Genomic DNA, 25687 nt, shown 5'->3' on the forward strand with positions numbered 1-25687 from the left:
ATGAAATGATGCCTGGAAAAATATGGTCTTTTACATAATACAACATACTACAATGTAGAAATTCTTTGTTAGAGGTAAAAGTACAGCATTCCAAATTTTCCAATAAATATATATTACATTATTCCATTAACTTATAATCATTGATGCATTCATGTGTCAGTTGCAACTGCAGCTAGTAAAGGTACTGATTTGAATATCTCTACACACTCCTGGGTAGCTTAAAGGTCCAGTATTTAGGAGGGTCTATTGGCAGAAATGGAATATAATATTCATAGATATCTTTTCATCAGTGTATAATCACCTGCAAAAATGCTGTATTGTTACCTTAGAATGAGCTTTTTTTTATCTACAGGTAGAGCAGGTCCTTTTCTACGGAGACCGCCATGTTGAACTGCCATGTTTTTACAGTAGCCCAGAACAGACAAACCAAACACTGACTGTAGATGAAGCCTTCGTGTTTTTTCGAGTTTTGCGGCAATCTCTAACTTTACTGTTAGATGTCAGTACGATCCAATGCTTCCTTTTCAATTCATGTAAACAGCAAGAATCTTATTATAAAATATGCATGATGGCATATTACCTAACCACATGACTCTACAAAAGGTGTGGGACAAAAGTCAAAATACAGCTATCTGCATGCAAATATACACAATGTTCATCATGTCGGACCCAATCAGTGTTGATAATGGTGTTGTTGATTACACAGTGCTTATACCTGTGTTTGCCCTCTCAGTACCAGACAGTCATTAGCTGTTCAAGCATGTATTTAACTGTAAACAAAAAAGCTATTTGGATTTCCTGACTTGCATGAGCCTACTCTTTTTACCTATCGAGACAATGGCAGAAGAACTGCTGCCAAGAGGAAGGAGGCAGATATTGTTATCTACTACCACTACGTCTACTACTACTACTACTACTACTACTACTACTACTAACTAATAATAATAATAATAATAATAATAATAATAATAAAGTTTATTTACAGCACAAAGTTACAGACTGCTTAACATGGTTGCAAATAATAAGATACTCTACTAATAAGACAAAAAACACACAGACATATTGGCAAATTTAATGGTCTAAAGAGGTGATTTAAGAGATGTCACTGTTTCAGCAAACCACAAATCCTCAGGCGAGGAGTCGACTGCAAAAGCTTGGTCACGTTCCATTTTGAGCCGTGACTCAGGAACAACCTGAGGACCTTAAACGCTGCCTTGGCTGGAAACTGGATGCTCCTTAATTGATAAAAACATGATGAAACAATGTTGGTAATTTGTTTTTCAAATGAAAGGTCACTATCAAATATCACACCCAGGTTTCTGGATTTTTATATATTTCAAGACAGGGATCCAAGATGTTTTTGTAAAATAGGGATGGACCTTCGGGGATCGAAGAGAATTAGTCCCGATTTATTTTCATTTAGCTGGAGGTTGCTGCAGGATAAAAGATAATTAAAATTGCCTTCTTCACTGGTTTATAATGGGACATAAGTTTGGGTGTCATCAACAATGGTACAGGATTTTATGTTTATTTAAGATATGTCCCAATCTTACAGAATAAGGGGTCAAGGATGGAGCCTTGAGGAACACCACATGTCTGAGGGGTCACTGAAGAGGAGGCAGTACCCATGACTACTAAAAAAGGGTTTGATAAATATGATTTACACAATTTTAGAACAGCATCCCTGATGCCATCCCACTTTTCAAGTTAATCCTTACGCTGCGGTTTGTCCATCACAGTGTTTTTCCCTATAGATGGAGTAAATGTGATATCCTTTAAAACGCATGATTTGCTAATAAGATTGGATTCTGAGATACTGGTATTGGTGCTTTAACTCAGGTTTAAAAGGCATGGTTCTCACCTGCCTGATTTAAATGAACTAAAGGAACAAGAGTACAGGAGTCAGAATAATCTGCTCCCAACATGCCTGAAGTGAACATAACCAATGTGTCCTAGTTTTACTCTTGCCTCTGTGATCCTTAGTCTGAGGGGAAGCGAAGGGCCGGCTATGCTGAGCCATAATGAAGAGACCCAAACTGGAGCTGTGGTCAGAGAGCTCCAAATCTAGATTGCCAGATTCCTGCTCGAGATGCTTCAAATCACATTATAATTAACCGCATTTAGGATGGAGAGCAGAGAGTCCCTGCTTAGAGCTATTCCCATGATTCTCTCTCTCTTTCTTTCTCTCCCTCACACACTCTTTCTCTGTCACTCTCTTCCTCCGTCCTCATCTCTTGCTGTCCTCATTTTCAGTTGAAGTAATTAATATGGAAAGATGGAAAGGCATCATATTCTACAAATTCCTATGAGATTGGCTTGCAAAAGCTGTTAAAGCCAAGTAGGCAAATTAGTATTCATGCAGGTTTTTCCTGTTGCAAGTCATCTTTCCCTGTGGGACCAAGTAGTAGATTGGGTAGACAGGCAACGCTCATCCTTGATTATGTGAGCAGAATGCCACCACAGAGCCATAGCCCAGCAGGAAAAAAAAACATTCCTTAGGCAGTAAATCAATTTCTGTGACCTGCTAAATGTAATTGACTATACTCTAATTCTTTAACCCTGTGTATGAGGGTGAAAACACATCCTGAGGTAGAATGATTACCAGCTATTATACAAATCCATGGTTTCTGTATCAGTTAATAACCATTTACAGCAAAATTATACATACACCATGATTCAGTGGCAATAAACAATTGCTTTAATGCACTAGTCATGTCTTTATTTAGTCAATCAACTGGATCTCAGAAAACCACCTATTATTCAAAATAGGAAAATGGCTTGGTATATAGTTCTTTGCTTTTAGATACATGGAAATTTGTATGTAAATTGAGATGTTAATATTTCAGGTTGTGCTGAATACTGGATATGGCCTTTAATGTTATGGTTCATACACCATAGGATTTACTGGGAACATTTGATGCTGTTACGCCACATAAAATGCTTTGGTGATTATGGATCCACATTACTGTAACTGCAGAGTTTTTGCACAGCATAACAAAGGTTAAAAATATTTGATCATGTAAAATACATTACATTAATACAAATATTTGTATGTAATACAGATGAAGCACTATTTTGTTGTTGCTTATATTCAACCCTCACTAGTATAGATATCATAATCAAAACCAAATAAACACATATAATTATCTTTTCCCAATCATTTTTACACATACATACACAACAGTATACATGATTCCTTTCATTAGTATATTCTCTCAAGGCTCACTTTTTTATCTGCCCAATCTTTAAAACACAAGCTCATTTGCTAGTACATGTATCCCTGGTCTCAACTTGACCAGTTGTCATCGGGCCCAGGACATGAGCTCTGACTTTGGCCAGATTAATTAGCAGTCCGTCCTCAACAGTTCGTTCCCCCATTCCTATTAGACCCAGCTCAGCAATCTGGTGGAAGGTAATTTGGTGCTCCATGCACACAGGGCGCAGCATTGACACCTTATGCTTCGTGATTGAAGGCAATCTCCTGGGGACAGCGCTAAATTTATTCATGGTGCGCTCTCCCACAGCCACTAGAGACGTGGCTGTGCCTGCCTGCCACACATCCACAGATTTCCTGCTCTGCATCTTTCCCCGAATGCACAAATAATACTAAATGATCTGAGGGAGTTGTTGCAGTGTCTTACATTCGTATCCTTGCAGGGACCTAGTGATCTCTAGGTGAGTGACTTGCCTCTGCTCCGTGCATGAGTCTCTGAAATGAATACAATGCATAATGTCAGGCTATTGAATGTTATTGCATTTACAAATCTTCACCTTCACAACCTCTTCCATTCTCCCTTTCTCCCAACGGAATACACGCTAACAAACACACTGACATATACACACACACGTGTGCTCGGTGCATCTGGGTCACAGGAAGTGGCATTAATGTAATTCCTTGTTGATGGCTGAAATCTGTTGATAATAGAGATGTTAGCAAAGGTGATCAAAGCAGATTAGCCCAAGACACAGCAGGGGGATTGGTTGGGCTCCCTGTCATTAACACCGACTGTTATCTGTGAGCTGGCACACTCACTAGTCCTCACTGGGGAAATACAGGGTCAGCCATTTGCATGGAGGAGAAATGCTAATGCTCAACTTGAATCAACAGACCCCTGACTGCCTGCCACCGTTTATTTACTGCTGTGGTTTCAAAGCTGTTATTAGCTAGTGACACAAACAGGTGAACTGTGGCTCTGCTAAGCTTTGTTGCTTTAGGGCACAAAATCATCTACAACATAACCAAGGGATACCCTTTTGTCATGAGGCACATACTCTATAAAATATTTGTGAGGCTGAAGCATACCATCACATGTACAACCTGACCTTTCCTGTGACAGATCTGAACCTAAAGCCTCACAAATATTACAAGCTGTGAGTGTGACACAGAGGTTGAAAAACGTACTAGTAGATCACAGTAGTATCGCTGAGAGCCTTATGCATCCTCTCGTCTCTCACGGTGTTAAAAGGAAGTACGAGCCATCACTCCTGAGGCTGCAAACTTGTTTGAAGTTATTGAATCATCAGAGCAGAAGAGGCAAACAAGTGCCCTCAAGTCTTGCAGCGCTTGAACTGGAAGAGGTATTTTGACAATTAGCTCCATGAATTTGGTTCCCTCGGCATCAAAACATGAGGGCTATCAATATTTGTTACACAATACACGCACATGCTGTTCCCAGACTGAGGCTAACCTGTTTTCTTTGGTAAGTGACAATCAGAGTAGAAATGTAAAAGACTGTAGGCACAAGATTGAAGTATGGCATTATTCAACTGGAAGTGTGCAGATTTACTAATAATCATTACATTGTGCATGTAAAATATGTGCAGTTTTAAGCATTGGCAATCAGCATAGATCTATCTTATTTAGACTGAAAGTTGATTTGATCAAAGGGTATAATTTAGACAGCCAGAAAGACAATATGAACAATCACAACATTATTTGCAATTAATACAATTATAGAAAGAGTGCACGGTAATATAAATATATATATAAGACATAAAAATAATCGGTTGCATAAGGTGAGAAGGCGACCCGCAGCGTCTGTAGATCAAATTGGCTTGTTTGAAGGTAACAAAACACAACAATTCCTATATTCAGGGAATTATACACTAATGAAAACATACTGTTATATTCCATTTCTGTCAGTACACCCTCCTAAATGTTAGACACTGGACCTTTAAGTTCTCAGCCAAATGTCTAAACAGAGTTTTCTCTTGTCTTTCTGTCATTCACTTAAATATAGCACACACACACACAGTATAAAGATTGAGTTTAGTTGCGGAGAACAATGAGTAGAATAGCAGCTAAAACAGCAGGCTGCTACAGCCTTGAACCAGTGGCTAAGACATTGTAGTTGTGTTGTTGCAGCAAGAAAGAGTAAAAATATACAATATGAATTAAAGCAAAGTTATATAAATATGTGACACTGAGTTCTGGCATGTCATGTTTATTTTAAACCGGGATATATGAATAAAAATCTGGAAGAAACATGAATAATAATACTGTGTGGAACTGGCATTAAGAAAAAAATATTAATATCCATTGGCACTTGATTTAGAAACATCTTTTGTGCCAACCTCTAACCAACCTTTTGTTTGGTCTGCCACACAGTCAGTCAGGCACAAGAAGTAGCTCTTTGTATGCAAACGTTGACATGAGCACAGCAATGTATGCCATTCAGTTAGTTCTCCTTTCAAAAGCTCCATACTCTGCAAAGGAAGGCCAAGCAATAGGCCTATTCATTTGTCCCCTGCTTTGATATGTGTTTGCTCAGTACTGTATGGGGACAATGCCCCTTAAAGAAATGATTTTCCATGGGCAAGTTTGTTCTTCCTCTATTTAGTTCATAATTCAGTAGGAATAAAAAAAAGTAGCCCAGATCCAGTGATCAACAAACATGTACCACAGCTTTGAGTAAACACCACAGAAACAAACTGGTGACATGCGGCATTGGTGTTACATTATATATTTACTTCTGTAGTTGTTTTGTTTATTCATGTATTTAAAGAATGTGAAGAAAATCATTACCACTTCATTCTTCACAAATAGTTTTCTTTTATGTACCCATAATTCAACATATTTTAAAATGATTATTATTTATTATTTTATTATTATTTCAAATATGCAAACTACTTTAAATATAATGGGACATTCATGTTTCTTTCAGTAGGGACATAAACTTGATCTTGAAGTTTAAATAATAGCCCGAACGCGTTACTGCAACATTCTTTCTTTGCTTTGGATATTTTCTCATGAAATGCCTTGGAGCTCTCAGTGTGCAGTGTAGCAGTACATTTCCACCCGTGAGGTGTGATAATGTGCAGCAGCTTGGAAGAGATCTATACCAAAGACCCCTACATAAGATGACCTCTAGTAATGTGGCATATAAATAGAATATTCATCCTTAAATCCATCAGTGAATTCCTTCATTAGTCTGCTATAGTCATACGCATCATGTTAGAAGGACGACACTGATATTCAATCTTAAAAAAAAATATGGTGTTGCAGACTCTTCTTCATCGCCATTCAATTAGCATAAAGGGAAGTCTGTATAAGGCAAGGTAGCCCATGAATCTGCCAGATTGAACAAATTCAGCTGCAGGTCCCTCAGTATTAAGGAGAAATTCATGAGGCTCTGCAGCTGTAGTGGACAAATTCAGTTAATGCATAGAAAATATGAGGTTTCAATCAATTACTTTCATGTATTCTTACATTAATTTCCAGTTTTGAATATTCAATTAAAAAAGTAATTGATTACTTATTACTTATTATTCAACATTACTAATTAAGTAGCCCAGTGAGGTTAAAAAGAAAATGACTACGGTCACCTGTAAAAAAACAAACAAAAATCAAAAATGAAGGTTGAGGTTTCACTGACTGACTGATTTTTCATCCTTTGCAATGCGCAAATAATAGCCCATTGTCAATTTGGAGCCTAAAACCACATCCAAATTTCTCGGTTGAAAGCCAGTATACTGGATATAAAAAAATATTACCTTACACAGGTCTCAGGCCACAGTCTTCTTCAACTCTGGTTAGCTCACCCACAACCTAACTGCACTTGTGTTACCAGCCATGCTGTCCCCTTTTTCCTGTAAAACGTTAGGTTATAGTTTAATAGTTACTGAAAGGCTGTGTGTTGTGTTTGCTGCCACAGAGAAGAAATAAAAAGTCCCTGTTTATCTAACGTTGCTACAGTGGGTTCAGATTGTGGACAATTGGCTATCTAGCAGACTACGAATCAGGTTAAAGACAATTAAAATAGTCTAAATTAGATATAAAGTGTTTCGGGAGCTGTGGAGCTGCGGAGCTGGAAGCCAAACACAATCAGATGATTGATCGCGTTTTGTTTTGTTTTTATCTGCGGATAAACAATGACCTGTAGCTACTAGCTAACTAGCTTGTCACAGTGAAGCACTAATGTCAAGCTATTGTGCTACGCTAGTTTGGTTTTACAACTGACACTCTGTTCAGTTTTAACATTAACAAGCTAGCTACGAACTGTAGGTCACATTGTAAAGGCCATTGCACACCATGTCCGTATTTTTTTTCGTATGCGTTTTTAATCCGTCATCCGATAAAAACTGTTATGCATAGAAAACTTGCCAAAAAACCGATGTGTTTTATTATTCTATTTGTTGCGGAATTCACAATTCAAGGATGATCTTGTGGTCCTCCACTTGAAAGTAGAAAAAGTAAAAGGATATAGTGGGTCCAAGGTGTCAAGAACAAGGAGAATTTCAGCTGCTGATAAAGGAGCTGTCTGCTTGCTGCTGTCGCTCTCTCTCACTCCTTTCTCTCATTTCCTCCCTTGCTCCTCTCCACCTCCATGTTGCCACTCTCTGCCCACATCTTGCATTTGGCACCGTGGCTACAAGAGGCTGAGTTATCCCCCCTCTATGTTTGTGTGCTCTCCTCATCTGACCAGTGCAAAAAATGCAGAAAGTTTAACCCACTCTGAAAACTTTAATGATGGACGAAAGTTTCGGAGTGTTAACATAATTGGCACAACATGAGGTCATATTTATTTTAAATAAGTTAGATAATTTAAGGCGAAAGATCAGACTTAGTGTGCAATGGCCTTAACTGTTGTTACACTGAGTGAAGAGAGCTGTTGCATACAGTGTGTGTTCTCTGTCGTATTGAGACAGTTGACAGTATATATAATGGACAGAGCTTCCGGGTCTGAAAAGTAAAGCCAACCCGCAAGTGTCTTAAAACCTGCATTCTATGTAAATTCCAGCAGGGGGAGCTCTATTGGCTGCAATAACACACCGATACCATTCACTTTAATGGAGAATGAACCCACGTCTCACTTCATTTATGAGCTCAGTAAACGATTTCCTAATAAGTTTATGGTCTCAATTGCTAGTTTCATGTCTTCTTCAATACATTCTGATGTTTATTTAGTAAATTGTGGTCCAATTTAGAGTAAAATAGATGATAAACCTGTGTATGCTTTTGGACATGGCTACCTTAAGATTGACAGGTCACTCTCAGTGAGTCCGTCCAGCGCAGCATACGAAACTCAGATCAAACTGTCAAACTAGGCAGTGCTGATCAAATACGTAGCAAGATTCTGTTACTGAGTTGCCTATTTCTCACTTAAAATTGTTTCAGAAACATATTTTAGTGTACTGTTTAGCTGTAATATGAGATTGTGTGTGACTAGGCAAGCTGCCATGAGCGCAGATCAGCTCGCAGTACATCACCTCTGCTGGCTCGCCCTGGCTCCATCTAACTGTCATGGCAACGGCCAAAACCCCAAACTCAAGGCTTCAAAACGGTACTCCACAAACCAATGGGTGACGTCACTCAGCTGCATATTCCGGGAATGTCCTCACCTGACAGATGATGTGGATAATTATTTAAGGCACACCAGTACTGGCAAACAAGAGTAGATAAGGCACAGGTGTGCGTGATCACTCTGATTTTCCTTGATCTTCACCTGATTCTGAGTGACTTGAAGGTTTCGGGGTAGTCTTTTCACTCAGTACAATGTAACCTACAGTTCTCTATGGTATCTCTCCACCCAGCTACATATTCAATATGTATGGTGATTCTGTAATAGGAAAAGAAGCTGAGTGGTCATAGAACACATATACACAAATGTACAATATTTACAAACCTCTGAGTCAGCAGGACAGCCACATACTGTCTGCTACCACTCTATGCTCAGGTGCAAGACGCTACCTTGAGCCTCACTGGTCCTGCAAGATGCCAAGGCCTAGTGACCACAGGGGTGACAGGGCCGCTCAAGCGTACCCACCAAACTCAAGGCTAACTGAGATGATGAGGCCCCCAAACAACTGGAGAAACCCAGTGTTTTGTTTCCTTTTTAAGGACAAAATACACAAGTAAACAACGTATGGCAGGCAACACGCTCTAAAGAGAGGCTCCGATTCTTAAAGGCTCTTGGTGGGATTTGAACAGACGCGGATCACAGAGACAAACTGTGACACAGACGCGGCATTAGAAAACCGTACCTGGGGAGTTTCGGGGTAAAAGTGTACACTGTCTGATGTTATAATGGAAGCGAATGTGAGCATGTCTCAATTGTAATGATGTGAGCTACAATCAAGAAAACATATATAATAGCAATAATCATAAACAGATTTAATTTCAAATCAGCAATATTTCAATCCAGCAACTGTTTTTATGTTGATTTCTTCCCAAGGATATGATCGCATTATGTATAAAACACATAATTAAAACTTACAGGATGTATGTAGTTGGTGCAGTCTTCCTTGTTGGCAAGTACATTATTACACCTTTACCTACACCTGTTTGGACAAGGGAGGAAGGCAGGGACGATGAGATAGCAAATGTGATGGAAGTTGTAAAGAATACAACACAACCCTAATCTGATTTAGAAAATAACTGAATGACATCTGAGTGGACCCTTGGCCAAAACAGCACATGTTTTTTGATAATATAAATTATGTTACAAATGAGCTGCCCATACTTTGGTGTTTCTTACAGAGCAGATAACTATGCATGTTAAACTATGCTAACTGACGATTCAGACAACCGTTTGGATTTGAGCTCCACAACATACAAACACAACTTTATGTTCAAAAAATTCCTCTGGATCTTAATTTTTACTTACTTACTGCTAAATTAGTTTTCCAACTGTGATTCTCTGCAGTAGACTAATGCTGTAGATATTTCTGAGGGATGTTTAGTACAGCACTTGCCACATACCGACATGATGAGGTCCTGATGCATTTATGTAGCAAGAGAAAACGTGTGTTTTACAATTATAAAAATGGATCGCCAAAGTCATTGGGCTTCATCCTCTGGGGGCCATAAATGTCTGAACCACATTTAATGGTAATACAATTGTTCAGTCTGGACCACAATGGTGGACCAATAAAACCAAGTGACTGATTTCATGTTTACCCTGTCAAAAATGTCTGAGCAACTTTAGGCAGACTATTGAATTAATGTACGTGCTTTCACCTGACTGAATACAGCTGCTGTCCCTTGTTACTGATGCTTTATTTGGCCCAGCAGATATGAGCCCTCAGACTCTAATGACCATGTAATTTGTTGCATAAAGGTTGAGGATTAAAAAATAAAGGCATGTGAACTATTAAAACTATTAATGTTTCTATCTCTGAATTAATTTTGAATTTTAAAGGATACCTTAATGTCTCATTTCCCTCATCACTTTGTTCAAAACAGGTTATTAGATTTGTCCTTTGTTTTCCATAAAAGCCATCCTGTTAACCTTGTTAGTGGTGTCCTATGGTTTTTGTGAGCAATGCTAAAAATGTTGACAAGCAATTTCAAGGGAAATTGAGGGATGAATGTTGTTTCAAGTCAAATGTTTTATTGAATTTATTTAATATTAACGATTACTCATTTCTGACCTGATTCTGAAATTTTCAAGGATGTAATTAAATGCATTTAAAAAAACAACAACAAACAAACTAATTTCAAGGTTTAAAGTTTGTGACAAATTACTGAAGAAGGGAGGGAAGGGACATCAATTGTTCATCAAAGTGTTTCCAATTCTGTGGCAAGGAAGGACAGCTGGTAAAATGAGTCACACCATTGGAAATTGCATTTAAATGCTTTGAAATAATTTTCAATTTTAAAGTCTACAACTGAATTATTTCTCACAAATATTTCACATGTTATAAAGTCTTCATCAGGACTAATTATCTAGTAATTTCATCAGGGTATATAACTGGACTTAATGTTCATGACACTACAAACAATAATCTTATATTAATATGAGATTATTATAATTATTTGAATACCATTGGTTGGGCTTATGTTGGTGTGGTGATTTCAGGCTCAAGCTGATGACTGATTAAACATCACTGTTGGGTCACATCAGAGATTTGGGGTTTTCAGTTAATTGGACTTTTTATGTCTGTTTGGGGACACTTACAGCATTTACCTACATTTCCTATGGCAGAAGTTATCTCATTCACACAAATGTTTTGGATCAACCAAAAATAATAATGCAACAGTTTGCATCAATCTTTTCAAGTTTTGGCAATTTATAATGAAATGTTGATATCTGAAACTACACGTCCCCCACGCCAACATCATTAACATTCATTACATCTTCTGTACACAACTAACAGGGTCAAAAAGCTACTTTGACAGTACAAAACAATAATTAGACACAACATCTTTCCACGTTAGCCTAAACACCAGCTCAACTTGTATCACACCTGCATCAAATGCTTCACAAGTGGGATAGTAAAACAGAAAAAAAAATCATATTAGCCAAATAACTCCCCAAATGCATTGCTGATCATAGACTGATAACAGTTACATCATATATTTTGAGGTACAACAAGATTTTAGTGTCAAGTTGAAATTTGATTGTTTTCCCTTTTAAGACTATTTGCATCCTTACTCTCCTGTTTAACTGTGCATTTGTCAACTAATACTTCCAAGGCCAGTTGTTCAGCTAGAGTCCAGCAGTAGTGTTCAGATTAAGGTGCAGCTTTTTTCCCAAAGCTGTCACCTGCTGCAAAGGGCAGTACTGCATTATTTGCACAATAAAATACCCTGGTTGCACTTGTCACTGCTGTTTCTCATAATGCTCAAATGCCACTTGTAATACTACTTAGTGTGATATTAACCCTACCATGAGCAATAATATCATATCAGACATCCCCTGTTCTGTTAACTCATTTTGTAGTACATTTTTGTATTATAATTTCTTTTATTATGATTATTAATGATATTAAATCAAAAGTGTGCTGGTTTTACACATCAGCTTATGGACATGGCTTTTGGGAGTACTTTTGTGGCTCCAAAGGGTGCTGAATCATGTCTAAAACATATCCTCAAGCAATGTCACTTGAGTCTCCGTCTGTTGGGGCTGAAGAAGTTTGAAAATGAAAATGATCTGGGGGAGCAGAGTTAGAAAGGAGTGAGCTTACAAGACCTCTGTAACCCACTCCTCATCTCTGCTTGAGGCTTGCAGCTCAAGGGTACATTAGCTAGCACACCTGAATCTCTGACCAAGGCTGTTGGACAGCACTGTGCAATTGGAGGCACCAGGTTTTGACAAGGAAGAAGAATTAGTAGAATAAAAAAAAGACATATCTCATTCTACTGCCTCAATTTTTTTTAATTGTCTAGTGCGAGTCCTAAAATAAAACAAAAGTGAAATGTAGTGGAGTACTTTTAAAAAAAAGTGTTAAAGGAAAAATCACAGAATAGTAGTGCTGTAGTTTGAAATAAAAGCTGTTCAGAGATTAAATAAGTTACTTAATTTCTTATCCTGCTAAAAGATGCTGTAAACATGTCTAAGCAGGTGACAGACTAAAGATGAGAAAGCGCATTTGCTAGATGAAATCCCTCGTTGGAAAACTGTAGCCTGGTATAAGTGATGCTCTCCCATCCCCTTAATGGCTACCCCATCTGTCCAGAGCAGAGGAACACTGCTTAATATAATGTGCGACACGCAGTGTTGGGATGTATTCCATTACTTTGATTTTAACAAACAAAACTAGATTATGAAGTACATTTGAATAGGACTTGAAAGACTGTGCTTTCCTGTTGTATTGCTTAGTAGACATTCTAAACGTTAAAAAGTAGTCAGAATGAGAAATTAGTTGAACTTATATCTCACTGCATCACTGAAGCTTTAACCAGTCTTGTCAGATCCCCTCTGTAAAGCTGGCAATAGTAGTTTTATATATGTTCATTGTTATAGCTGGCAAGAAAAATAGAAAGAAACACATAGAAGTCCCCGGCAGTTCCTTCTCCTGTTCTTCTTTTTGACTTAAACTGTGTGGTTTTACTTGTGAATCAGTTTGAAGCTTTCTGGAAGGTACTGAGCTTGACGGTATAGGGCTGGCAGATTGAGCGAAGGGCAACGCGGTCAATCAAAGGCCACCTTTCCTCTCTCAGCCCTTGCTTTGGGGTCTTCCTGACGGTAATTCTCTGATTTGACTTTGATGTGCCAATTTGTGCCTGATGAATAATTGTCTGGTTTGCTGATAACTTGTGGGAGTCAAGTGTATTCTGGTGGCACTCAATGCAAATGGGAGATATTTGGGTCCTTCAAATCACGACAGTAGCCCCTCTACATTTGCCTCCCCGTTTCGTGAGTAAACTGACCAATTAGCTGTGTTTGAAGAAGCCATTTTTGATTAGAGCAATCAGTAAACAGCAAGGCCTCTTCATGATTGTCCCCCTGATTAGATGAGTTGTCACTTGAGAAGTTGTTGGAGATTTTAATTTATGGCCTTATATTATTGAAAAGTATGGTAATTACCTAATCCATTCTCTACAGTTCAGCATTTGGATTAAAATTCATCCATACTGTCTAATGCTGATGACCTAATCTTTCCTCCTAAAGTTTCTAAGTAGTGTCTGAATCGACTGAATCAAGCAAATAAGGCCCCATTTAGGTGCAGGTGGACAGCAGGGGTGTCAGTGGTGATGACATCAAGATGAGTCCACTTTTCGTGGTTGTATTTATGTCCCGTTCACTATGGCAACAAGCTTACTCACGAACAACCTGAATAATCAGCATAAAGAAAAGCGTCTTATTATTCATGCCCATATTTAAGTGTCTGTGCATTAGATCCTAATTAACACTATAGACGAGTTAATGACTGAAGGACTGAAATAAGTGATAAATTGCAACATTTGTAATGCAACAAAATTGCCAGCTTAATTCCGTAAATACATTAACTAAGTAGTTTTAGCATTTGAATGGCATAGCATTCTGAGTAAAGTAATAGCAAAACAGATACGTAACCTATAGTTTTATACATGATAGTATAGCATACTGTAAAAAACATAAAAAGGTATTAGAGGTAATGTAGAATCTAGTTCAATAGGTTCCTGCACACCATTTTAATTAAAAAAATCTGATTTATTGCAGAAGTTGTTGAGGTTGTGGTCTTTACAGAAGCATAGACCACAATAACTCAAAACAAAAATAACATGAAAACAGCAAAGATTGCCCAATGGGCCCAAACTGGAGCAGAGATAAGGCAGAGAACCATCAAGAATTTATATAATTTAATATATACAGCTTGTAAATATAAAGTAACTAGCACATTTTTGAGATGTTACTTTTTTTTGGTAAATATTTTACCTGAGTATTAGTTATTTTCAGGTATTTTATAGTATAAATCGGAATATAAATTCATTTATATTTATTATATATTATTTAACTTGTTTTTTGTGTTTTTTCTATTAGTTTGATGTGACTAATGATCAAATAGAACTAATACAGTGATACATTTGCCTTACAGCATTACCAGCATTTCTCCAATATTTTAAATCACTTGCTGGGAAGGTAAGAAAGCCACCCATGCCACTTACTGAAGCTTTAACTTTTATAAAATAACACTATACAATGTTATCCAAGGCACACCTATAGTCCATCGCAGATTGCAGTCTATTGACCACCAAATCCCCCAAATGATTCCTTAATCAATACAGCAGACAGAGTAAGTAGACAGGGAAAGGGTGTGTGTGTGTGACACAAATCCAGGATTAGGCCTGATTAGGGCAGTTTTAACATGTCCTGCTGATTAGGGGCCAGTGGATCTGACCGCTAATTAGCTGTGAAGTGTGGCTGGCCGCACAGACAGGACAGCGGCAGGAGGAGGGGTTGGCAGCCCAAACTCACCCCCTCCCTCTCACCTTCCCTGCCTCCCTCCCTTGTCCACTCACCACCCCCACAAAAGAGTCTGGGGCTCTTTGATTGGGTGTGCTGCATTGTGGAGAGGGGAGTTGAAAAAGAGTCCCATTTCCCTTTTGCTGTGCCACTACCCCCTACAGGGTGGAGTCAATGTACCCTTTCTGTGCCTTCGTATGACCAGCTGGCTACAGCGGGCCAAATAAACACTCCAGATCCACTGGCCAGTATGACTTCCATCTGAAACAGAGCCTTTGTCCCATGTGGATTGTGCCCTAATTAGTGTCCCGAGACAAATTCTCAGTGTGATTGTTATTTGCACTGATGAGGTTTTAACGGACAGATAATACAGAGAAGATACAAGTTACAAGTAAATAATAGACCAATGTTAGGCTGCTGGAAGAAGGGAGACTCCCCTTCTTTATTCAACTTTAAGAGCAATGTAATCACAAAAATCTAAATGTTATCATTTATAAACTACAATAAATAAGAGTAGTTCTCTTGAAATATAACAAACATTTAGAAAAAACACTTTTTGTTAAACATTTTTCTATTGTATATTACAGAGCTCAACTCAATATTTCACTTTCTAACCAACTAGTAAAATATTCTAGAGCCAAAGTCCTTTTTTTTGTGAAAAGAAATGCCACATTTTTACCATGTACTGTTCAAGAACTATGGACTTTATGGACCTAGGCTGAGCTTTTGAGCTTGTATCCCCTTAAAATGAAGCAATATCTTTATGTGACTCCTTGTCACAGGTTTATTACGTTGGTCGACCACAGGTGATTTTTTGACTTCTCAGTTTTCATGGGCTGTGGGGAAAATTTCCATTATTCCATATTTCATGAAAAAGAAGGAATGGATGGAGAAGTCAGAAAAAATAAACCATTTATACTAAATAAACATATTTTTTAATCTCTCCTATCCTAGTAGATATCTTGTGACCCCTCAGATTTATCTTGCAATCCCTTTGGGTGATCTCAAACCCAGGTTGGGAACCACTGCTTTAGGCTCAATTGTTTATCCTAAACTTAACCACAATCACTAAACCCAACCTAAAATCCCCCCAAAAAACTAAACTGTGGTAATAATTCAGAAATAAATCACTTTTTGTAGCATGTTGCATAAAATATTCTGTTTATCTTTGAAAATGCACAAACTTGACTTATAATGGATATTATATTGAGGTCACTTATACCTGATGTCATTTGTGTATTTGCAGGGAATTAAGCTGCGTCCCCACATTTCCCTGCCCTGCCTCCACCCTGAGACCCCCTGACCACCGCATCTCAAGAGGAGGATAGGAGAGGGTAAGGAACATGGGATTTAGGGCGTAATCCTGTTTGTCCTCGGGGTCACATGCTCTACAGAGTTGAGATTGTCGGCTACAGTCTGGAAGTTTATTCGAGGGACAAACAGCAGTCTAATTGTAATTCCCTCTGGAGAGCAGTCAGTGTCTCCTGCTGAATGCTGGAGAGGAGACAGGTTGCTGCAAGATGATAATTGAAAAGAAAGTGGGTGGTCCTCTTTGGCCCCCGTGGCCCTCTGGGACAGTTATATTGAGACTCCTGCGTGTTTAGGAGGGGGCAGATTACAGAATGTTATATTTGAAGAAACGATTATGTCCTTCTGGGCTTAATTTGACAGACGTAGCTATTGAGTGGTGGCTGTTTCTGTTGTCTTATGCCATTCATGTAGATTTGTGTGTGTGTGTGTGTGTGTGTGTGTGTGTGTGTGTGTGTGTGTGGTGTGTGTATTTGGCTATTTGCTGTTGGATCACTGCCCCCCATTAACTAGTTCTAAGAGCATTTTTCCGTTTTTTTTTTTTAAGCAATCCTGTTTAAAGCATTGTCCTTGAATTTTCCAGAGAATATTTTTTACATGTATTCTGACTCACGTGTTTGTGTATTCACAGCACACACATCTATTCATCTCAATATTAAAATACATGTGTGTATCTAAATACACTGACTATATGCTGAGATTCAGTTCTGTTTATAAAAACTAAATTAAACAATAAAAACATATAAAACAAAGCAACAAACACTTACAGGCACGCACACACACGCACACACACACACACACACACACACACACACACACACACACACACACACACACACACACACACACACACACACACACATACTGTAGATGCCCTAGCCAACACACACTGATCTTATCCATTGCCTACCTTCATTGAACTGCTCTTCAGTCCTGGCCCTATTAAACAGTAATCCGCAGACTGGCAGCTGGCCATTACTGTGGCAACGGTGAGCTGGGAGAAAACTGCTTGCTGGTTCAAAAGTAAAGACAAGTGTTGTGAAGGACAGAGATGAACTCTTTTGTCCGGTAAATATGTCTGTTCATGTCTCTGAATACAAAAATTCCATTTCTTACTAATTTTTACTTGAACTCTTTACATATTTGGCGGTGACGATTAAATGTCTTTTATGCTTGTTTGAATTTCTTTTTTTGCCGTTTCGGGCAGATTGAAACCCATTCCAAGGATAAAGTGTAATTATATCATGTGTAGCCCTGCCGATATAACAGACAGACAGGAATATTTTGAATGGTTTAGAAATCTTGTGTAGGGAAGCTTGTTCTTCATGTCATGAAAAACATGGATTTCTGATGTTTACCGTCTGTAGCCATTTCAGTGTGAGTCACTGTCCCATTTTACTGCACTTTTTTTAATAGAGGTCATATTAATGAACTCTGTGGAATAACATGCATTGTACAAAAACAGACAAAAATAGGTCAGATAAATTTGTATGAAAGCACATTCTTTTGGAATTCCTGAAAAGACAGTAACACGGATACACTCTATACTGTATACTGTACATTCCTTGCCCTAAAAGTGTGTTAATGTTGATATTATTGTATAGCTTAATCTTACCTCACATAGTTAGTGGTATAAAGTTTGTACTTGAAATGCTTCCTTTCCGGAGGCTGTGGCTCTTTACACAAAACATCTAAATTACACAATGTGTGTGACACTGAGTTACCCAGAGGCCCACTGATGCGTATTTTAACAATAATACAAGAAGAAAATATGTAATTTGAATAAGAATTTCAACAGAAAAAGGTCAAAATGTGCACAAATATGAACTGAAACTTAAAATTTAATGATTTAAGGAAAGCAAGGAATTTACAAATGGATTGAGTGTAATGTGTTTAATGCCACAGGCTCTCAGAGACCTGCTTTACTGTGTAATATCTTATTGAGACATATAAGTTATTACACAGTAAAGCAGGTCTCTCTCCAACCTCTCCTGTCTCGGAGTCTTAACACAGTGGCACCTCTGTAGGAGCTACACAGCCATAATAGATTCTAGAATTGGCTAAACTAATTTTCTTAAAGAAGAGTTTGTGGGACTTAATGAGGCATAACTAATGGAAGTCCCACAATCATCAGTGCCATGCTGGAAGCACCATGGCAGGACAGAGCAACCATTGATTCTTGCTTCAAACCTCTTGAGTTCCTAATCAGCTTCTTTGGTTGTGCGTTTCAGGCCTGACAAACCTATTGTTGGCCTGTGTCACTGGAGGTCAGTAGTTATTAGTGGCAACTGAAAACAGTTTCTCTAACTACTTATGAGCGAATTGAATAACATGCATAGGGGGACTTGGAGGGGGGATTACTGGCAGTGCAGCGAGTCCGGCCGGCGCAGGAGAGAGAATGTGACATGGTTTTCTAATAAGGGATGCTGCACCCCCCAACACCCACACAACACACCACACACACACACACACACACACACACACACACACACACACACACACACACACACACACACACACCTAACCTAGTCCTCCATCCTTCATCCTCTGCCAACCCCCCCACCCCCCTACAGATATTTGTGAATAGTCTTCAAAAGGTTGCTTTGGCCCTCCAATGCCTCATATTGCTAAAATGGTATTCATAGTAAGCAATGGAATTAGCCAGTGCAAGTCCTGGAATAGCATATAATTGTCTCTGTGCGTGTGTGTATGTGTGTGTGCATGTGCATTTGAGTTCATATTATCGTCAAACCAAAGGCAACAGTAAAAATGTGGTTTCATGTATTTAATTTCATGGAAATCTATTAGAGTGAGAATTGCTTTCAGAGTCCTATGACCTTCTTGAAATGTTTTTTTTCACTCTGTAGGAAGATGATTATTTGCAGTCTATTTTTTCCATTTGAAAATGACTGGAATTAGGGAACTTTTTGCTCCCTGGGGCAAAGACTTGCAGACTTGCAGTGACTCATTCTGTGGAAACCAAACAAATCCAGCAGGCACAGGTTTGTCATAGAAAAGAGAAATATTGTCTCTCCTTGGCAGAATATGAGGGCAATACACTAATTAAAACCTCGCTCTGTGTCTCTAAGAACTTGCCAATTCAATGCATTCATTCGCACAGTGAGATGAAAAGCGAACCTCTCCTCCCCTAATCATTTCACATGAGGCAAAATCTGGGGACTATTTGGGGAAGGCAGGAGAGAGGAGGGGACAGAACTTGTGGGAGTAAACTTTGGATACTACTACTAACTTAATATATATTAGTGATACCTATCTATAGCATATGTATGCATTTATCATACAAAATGTCTTAATGTGTAATATTCTCTGTAAAGTTTTGCCCCATTATTCTATCTTCACCTGTGTGACATAAATCTTACTATTCCACTATATTCCATTCTGAAACTCTGCCATGCTTTTAGCTTTTAGCTTTCAGTCTTAATTGCTTTTTCAGTTAAGACCAACAGCATATAAACAATCCCCCCGTTGTACCGGCAAAACAAAAAAAAAGTGTACTGTGTATGATGAGGATTATATGTTTGGGCTATGTTTCTGTGTAAACTATGCAGCCAATAATGTTAAGCCCTTGCCAATTAGCGCTCTCTAGGTTGCTAGGTCGCCATGGTCAATTGAGGAACACATCAATAGGACTTGAAAAGGTTTCTCTGCGATCAGACCTTCTGACATATTAAGTAGAATAATGGGGAGGAAGGGAGTTGGGTGGGGGGTTTGCAGAGACTGGAGCAAGGCTTTCTTCTACATTCATATTATGCAGTACAACCTGCAATTACCTGGGAAGAATAGTCTAAAAAATGCTTTACATCAGTGAAATAGATTATCTTTTGCCTCATGCTCTATATATGGCATTGAGGTAGTGATAGACTTTTTCCAGCTCTGATGGAAATATCTGCTCTGTGTAATAGAGGCAATTTTATATAATGTATGACTTGATTCGGTTGTGTTGTTTGTATATGTGACTGTGAGCTGCGTGTGCATGTACATGCATTTAGTATTTATATGCATACGTGTGCGCATGTGTGGGTGCAGATTTTGTTAACATAGACAACCTTTAAGCTGCTTCTGCAATGACACACACGGAAGTATAACGCCACACAGTTGTGGCTGCAGCCCCCAAAACTTTCCAGACAGAAATGATGATGCCAGCACCAATTACAGTGCCCAGCCTGTCTCATATATCCTTACAAAGAGAGGTACCCCCCAATAAACTGAGAGAAGCAACAGGCACAATAGCCAGTGATTACCAAGCATAGCCTATTAGTGCGCCATAACTATGGCTATTGAAAAGAGAAAAGAATGGCTTCACCTCCACTTTCATTTCATGTGGTACACCATCAAAATCTTTGTTGACAGCTCATTCATGCCCTCAATTTAGACACAAAATCTATCAGAAACTTCTTGCGGCATCAAAGTGTATATTGTGGAATGCATTTTTCTTTTTAATGCTCTTATTAAACTCCCTTCTGATGGAGTCGTTGCGCTCAATTCCAAATGTCAGGTGCATATTGGCTCTGATGCTTCCTTCGAGTGTAGGGATGATAGCACATATACATACAGCTGCCAGGTATGTGAAGGGGTTGGAAATGGGGGCTCTCCAAGGTCTCCATTGAGACACACTGATAGCCATCATCATCATCACAGGGTGTCATCAGCAAGGGGATTGAGAAGTAATTTCCAAACGTGTTTAAATGACCACAGGAAGTGAAATGTTAGATCCTATTATCAGCCACTGCTTGTGTAAAAAAGGTTTTGGAGGACAGAAGCAAAGGGGAACTGACACTGATGCTAAGTGATGACCTTAAACACTTTGGAGTTTGTTTGCACAAATCATTCATCTACTAAAGAGATTGATCAGAATGAGGCTTGTCTGTGTGTGTGTGTGTGTGTGTGTGTGTGTGTGTGTGTGTGTGTGTGTGTGTGTGTGTGTTCCTCTGTGTGGATGTGCATACAGTGTGTGAGTGTGTGTTTGTGATCGAAAAAAAAATGTGTGCGTGCTGCTGGGTATTTTTAACATTTGCATAGAGTGAAAAGAAAAATGTCACTGTTATTTAAAATCAAAATAATAGTAAGTCCATAAACAGTATGACAGTTTATTGTAACTTTGAGAGGCTTTTTTAAATAAAGGAGATTTAACTAAGAGGTTCTGAAAATGTTTGGAAGAATTTGACATTTTGCAGTTATTTCAGATAATAGTAGTTATCATTCTGTTATCATTCTAATATCACCAACAGTGCGCTAATACTAAATATCAATGCATGTAATTGAGTCCCATCCAGCTTCACTTACGCTCAAATTCAGAGTTTAGTAAATAGCGACGAATTTGAATAAAAGGTCTTAAATAATTTAAAATTCACAAAGTTAAATTAAGAAGCATACTGTTTATTATTTGTAACTTATTTTATTTTTAAGTGGTATTATAAACTTTTATTTTGACAAGTGTATAATTTAGCAAAGCGATTAAGGCCTGTGCATAATAATAATAATAATAATAATAATAATAATAATAATAATAATAATATCTTCCCTATAATTAGAGTATAATTAACTTTAATGCGCTATAATGCGAGCCATGTACTCCATTCCTTTGGATAATATATTCATTCTTACAATAATTGGTAGTCATTGTGTATTTTATGGAAGCTCGCATTCACAATAAAATTGACCAATTACATTGCGGCAAAACGAAGGTCTGGGCATATTAAATACAGTAAGATCAGTATGTTTGAAGAGGTTTTTAAAAAATGAATTATATTAATACCTGAATGTATAAATTAATGTCAATATTAAACCTGCTGGAAATTGTTGGGGATTTTTTTAAAGGATGATTTCCTGGTCTTAGCGTCTTGCAGACTTCCCCCATGAAAGGCAACCCTCCAAAATGTCACATGAACAATGCTGGCTCCCTCATCGACCTTGCTTTCCAGCTCAATTTGGTCTCAATCACAACATAATGAAAATGCACTCCAAAAACAGATGCCTTTTAAAAAATTACTTCTTCAGGAATAGCTCTCACACTTCAAGTTATTTATTGTTAACGTTCACTTGGTTTTGAAACATATACAGCAGCCATCACGCATTTGTTCCTTTTTAACTTACAAAAGAATAAAGAAAACATAAAAGTGGACGCAATAACGATTATTATACAGTTAAACGCATTCTTGTGTGTTAGCCAAATATACAAGTCCCTACTTTATTTAATAAGTCTAAATGAATACATTAGTTTACAATATTAATATGATAAAATACCAGGTTATCACCGCAAATAAGGAGTGGTGGCTTAGTGTACTTCAAACCTGATCCCACCTTTCCCCACAGTCCGCACTCAAGTGAAGCAGCATTCCTTTGTGTTTCAACAACATAGACTACGTTTAAAACATCATGAGGAAGGTCCAAAACATGGATTACAAAAGGTCCAGAAACGACATAATTGCTTTCAAGGGCAGCCATTTCTGTAATGTTCAAAAATAGACTCCCCTCTCAGAGATGTCAAGAAAATGTGCCCTGATCAGCTGGTGCGCCTCTGTGCGCCTTGTCCCCTCTAACACCAACGGGCCCCATTTTCAGCCTTCATATATATATATATATATATATATGTGTAACATGTGTGTATATGTATATAAACATATATATACATATACATAAAAACACACACACACACACATATATATTTATGTGTGCGTTCTGCTGTTGCATGGGCTCATCCGCAGGTTCACATAGAAAAAGTGGAAAGTGACAGTACTGTATTAAGTCCTACCACGTCCTGCCGTAGAGGAGGTTTGAGCTGACCATGTTACTGGTGTAATCTACAGCAGATGTGTCTATCTGGGCCATGTTGAGCTGGCTGTGCAGTGAGGGGGGGCTGGGCGACATCTCCTCCAGCTCCAAAGCGTTCACCTGCTGCTGGCTTTGATGCTGGGTGAGGTTGTTGGTCGTGGATGCGAGCACAACTCCGGCCCCGTTCTGTTGTTGACTTTGTTGTTGGCTCTGTTGTACCTGTTGCTGGTTCGGCGTCGGCGTGTTAGAGCCGTTCTGGCACGGTTTACCGTCCTTCACCAGAACTGGCACGGCTACGCGCCTCGGGGATTGCGCCTGCTGTTGGCACAGGTTACCGTCCTGTTGCTGCTGCTGCAGCTGCTGCGCTGCCTTGTCCTTGGCCTGGCGCTTCATCTTGTACCGGTGGTTCTGAAACCAGATCTTCACCTGGGTCGGCGTCAGATGAATCATGCTGGCCAGGTGCTCCCTCTCAGGCGCCGACAGGTATTTCTGCTGCTTAAACCTCCTCTCCAGCTCATAAACCTGAGCCTGCGAGAACAGGACGCGCCGTTTCCTCCTGGGCGCTGCGTGGAGAGCTGGCATGGATTTGGTGGCGTCCGCCATTCCTGTGAGACCCCCCATGCCGGTCATGTTCATACCTGTGGAAGGTCCCATGAATCTAGAAACTTAAAAATATACATACATATACATTCGTTCAATAAACAGAAGAGGAGAACACTGTTTCGCCTGAAGTAGTCTTTACTGATTATTGGCTGTTATAGGCGTTAATAATTCAAGTTGGAAAGCATCAACTTAAAAAAACATAATAATAATAATAATAATAATGATAATAATAATAATGATAATAAAAATAATAATAATAATTTGCTTATAAATATGCACTCATGCCAAAGATTTAAAAAAGTCGAGCCAGTCATGAAAGAATGATCTCCTTTTCAGTTTAACCGTCACAAATAGTAATTTTAAATTAAAGATGTATTAAAATAGCGTACATTGTTTACAATGACTTGTTATCATTAGCCCTCAAACATAAATGAATATTTTTTTAAAGCAATACATATTTAGTCCTGAGCGTTTCCCCTCTCACTCCTGAAATGTCCATTTTATTTTATTTTTATATTTACGATGAACTAAAATCAGAAAAGTGTGAATAAATGGAGTAAATAACTTACTTGTAGAGTATCTTGGATCAGGGTTGGCGCTGTACCACCCTGTTGCTGCTGCACTATTCCGCATGCTTTCCTGGTACGACGGGAGGTCTCCCATGTTGCCAATGCTTCCATTGCAGTATCCCCCCATTGCGCTGTGGGAGAACTGGGAGACGGTGTGCGGCATGTGGTAAGTGGTGGCCACGGTGGCATTATGGCCCATGGAGTGTTGTTGCATGCCGGTCTGAGACACCTGAGGTTGTCGGTAGGCTCCCAGTGGAGAGGTTAGGTTCCCTGCGCCGTCCATGCCACTAAACTTCTTGTAGGTCTCCTCGATTGGACTCAAAATATCTGTCACTGAAAAAGGCGTTGTGTGCTTTGGGCTCAACGACATGATTCGGAAAGCAGGTAGATTTTTGTGTTTGAGCAGATCAACCGTGTTGTTGTATCGGCTCTCTCCTTGGTGGATGTCTACGTAAGAGAGTGCTTGTAGTGCGCCTGAGATCCTATTGATCGCCTTGGAGAAGGAGGCGAGCCCAGGGCGCTCTTAGCCCGGGTTTATTGGAGCCAGGAGCCAGGTTTACGACAAACACAGGGGGCGGAGCAAAACTCCTAAACCAGCAAACAATAGTCATTGACATTTTAGGGAAATAATTCATGAAAATACACCCTTTCCTTTATATTAAGTTGTATACATGAACAGAAGGACGCCACATATTTACAATTATTTCCTTTCTGACATCTATATATACAGGTGAGAATAATCCATTATGTTCTGCACATCAGCTGATCTGACCACATATGACTATTTTGCGTCAGTAGGGAATTCCACTCTTTCTAGAAACTTTGAGAGCACTTTGAACAGACACAAGGGCCACCGAGTATCATCAAAGAGCCACAATGAAGTTGTATGACCGGCTCATTTATGCTTCTTAAGCATCATTTTGCCCCACCAGAGAGGGACAAGTCCAAATAAGCTCAAAATGACAAAATGCTGAAAGGGAGCGGCAATAGGGATCCAACCTGTGAGTATACACCTGACTACCTAACATTCATGAACAGGCATGGACATTTATATAATACACAGGATTTATAGATTTCATTTGGAAAAATAAAACAAACCCTGACCACGCAGCTGACACCAATTCCTTCACGTTCCTGGAAATAATTTAGCAACATCACACTTTCATACATTTCTTAGAAAAAGACAAGTTGATCCATTAGACTTAATGCAATTTGGAGACAATATCGTAAGCCTCAAACCCTCGAGTCTGGTCACCCTGCATTAATGACACTTTGCAGTCTTGACCTGACATTGTAATCTCTGAG

The 25687-nt window shown here is 38.9% G+C and overlaps 1 protein-coding gene across 2 annotated transcripts; it reads right to left on the bottom strand.

The window, feature by feature from the left end:
* Window positions 1-22445: 22445 nt before the first annotated feature.
* Window positions 22446-25195, bottom strand: nkx2.4a (NK2 homeobox 4a). 2 transcript variants are annotated; one of them, XM_051396124.1, is made up of 2 exons: window positions 24383-25195; window positions 22446-23875 (listed from the first exon to the last, which is right to left on the bottom strand). In XM_051396124.1, exons 1-2 carry the CDS (start codon window positions 24750-24752, stop codon window positions 23187-23189), a joined length of 1059 nt encoding a protein of 352 aa, XP_051252084.1. In that variant the 5' UTR covers window positions 24753-25195; the 3' UTR covers window positions 22446-23186. The 2 variants fall into 2 exon arrangements, with proteins under 2 accessions (XP_051252084.1, XP_051252085.1); XM_051396125.1 differs by having other exon boundaries at window positions 22446-23848; window positions 24383-25193.
* Between the last annotated feature and the right edge of the window lie 492 nt (window positions 25196-25687).

This window comes from Dicentrarchus labrax, unplaced genomic scaffold (assembly GCF_905237075.1).
Source record: "Dicentrarchus labrax unplaced genomic scaffold, dlabrax2021, whole genome shotgun sequence".
Taxonomy (NCBI): Eukaryota; Metazoa; Chordata; class Actinopteri; family Moronidae; genus Dicentrarchus; species Dicentrarchus labrax.

Coding starts and splice junctions, on each gene's coding strand:
- nkx2.4a (XM_051396124.1), bottom strand. CDS start 24,752: ATGTCGTTGAGCCCAAAGCACACAACGCCTTTTTCAGTGACAGATATT. Junction 23,876..24,382: donor TGATCCAAGATACTCTACAA/GTAAGTTATTTA, acceptor TATATTTTTAAG/TTTCTAGATTCATGGGACCT.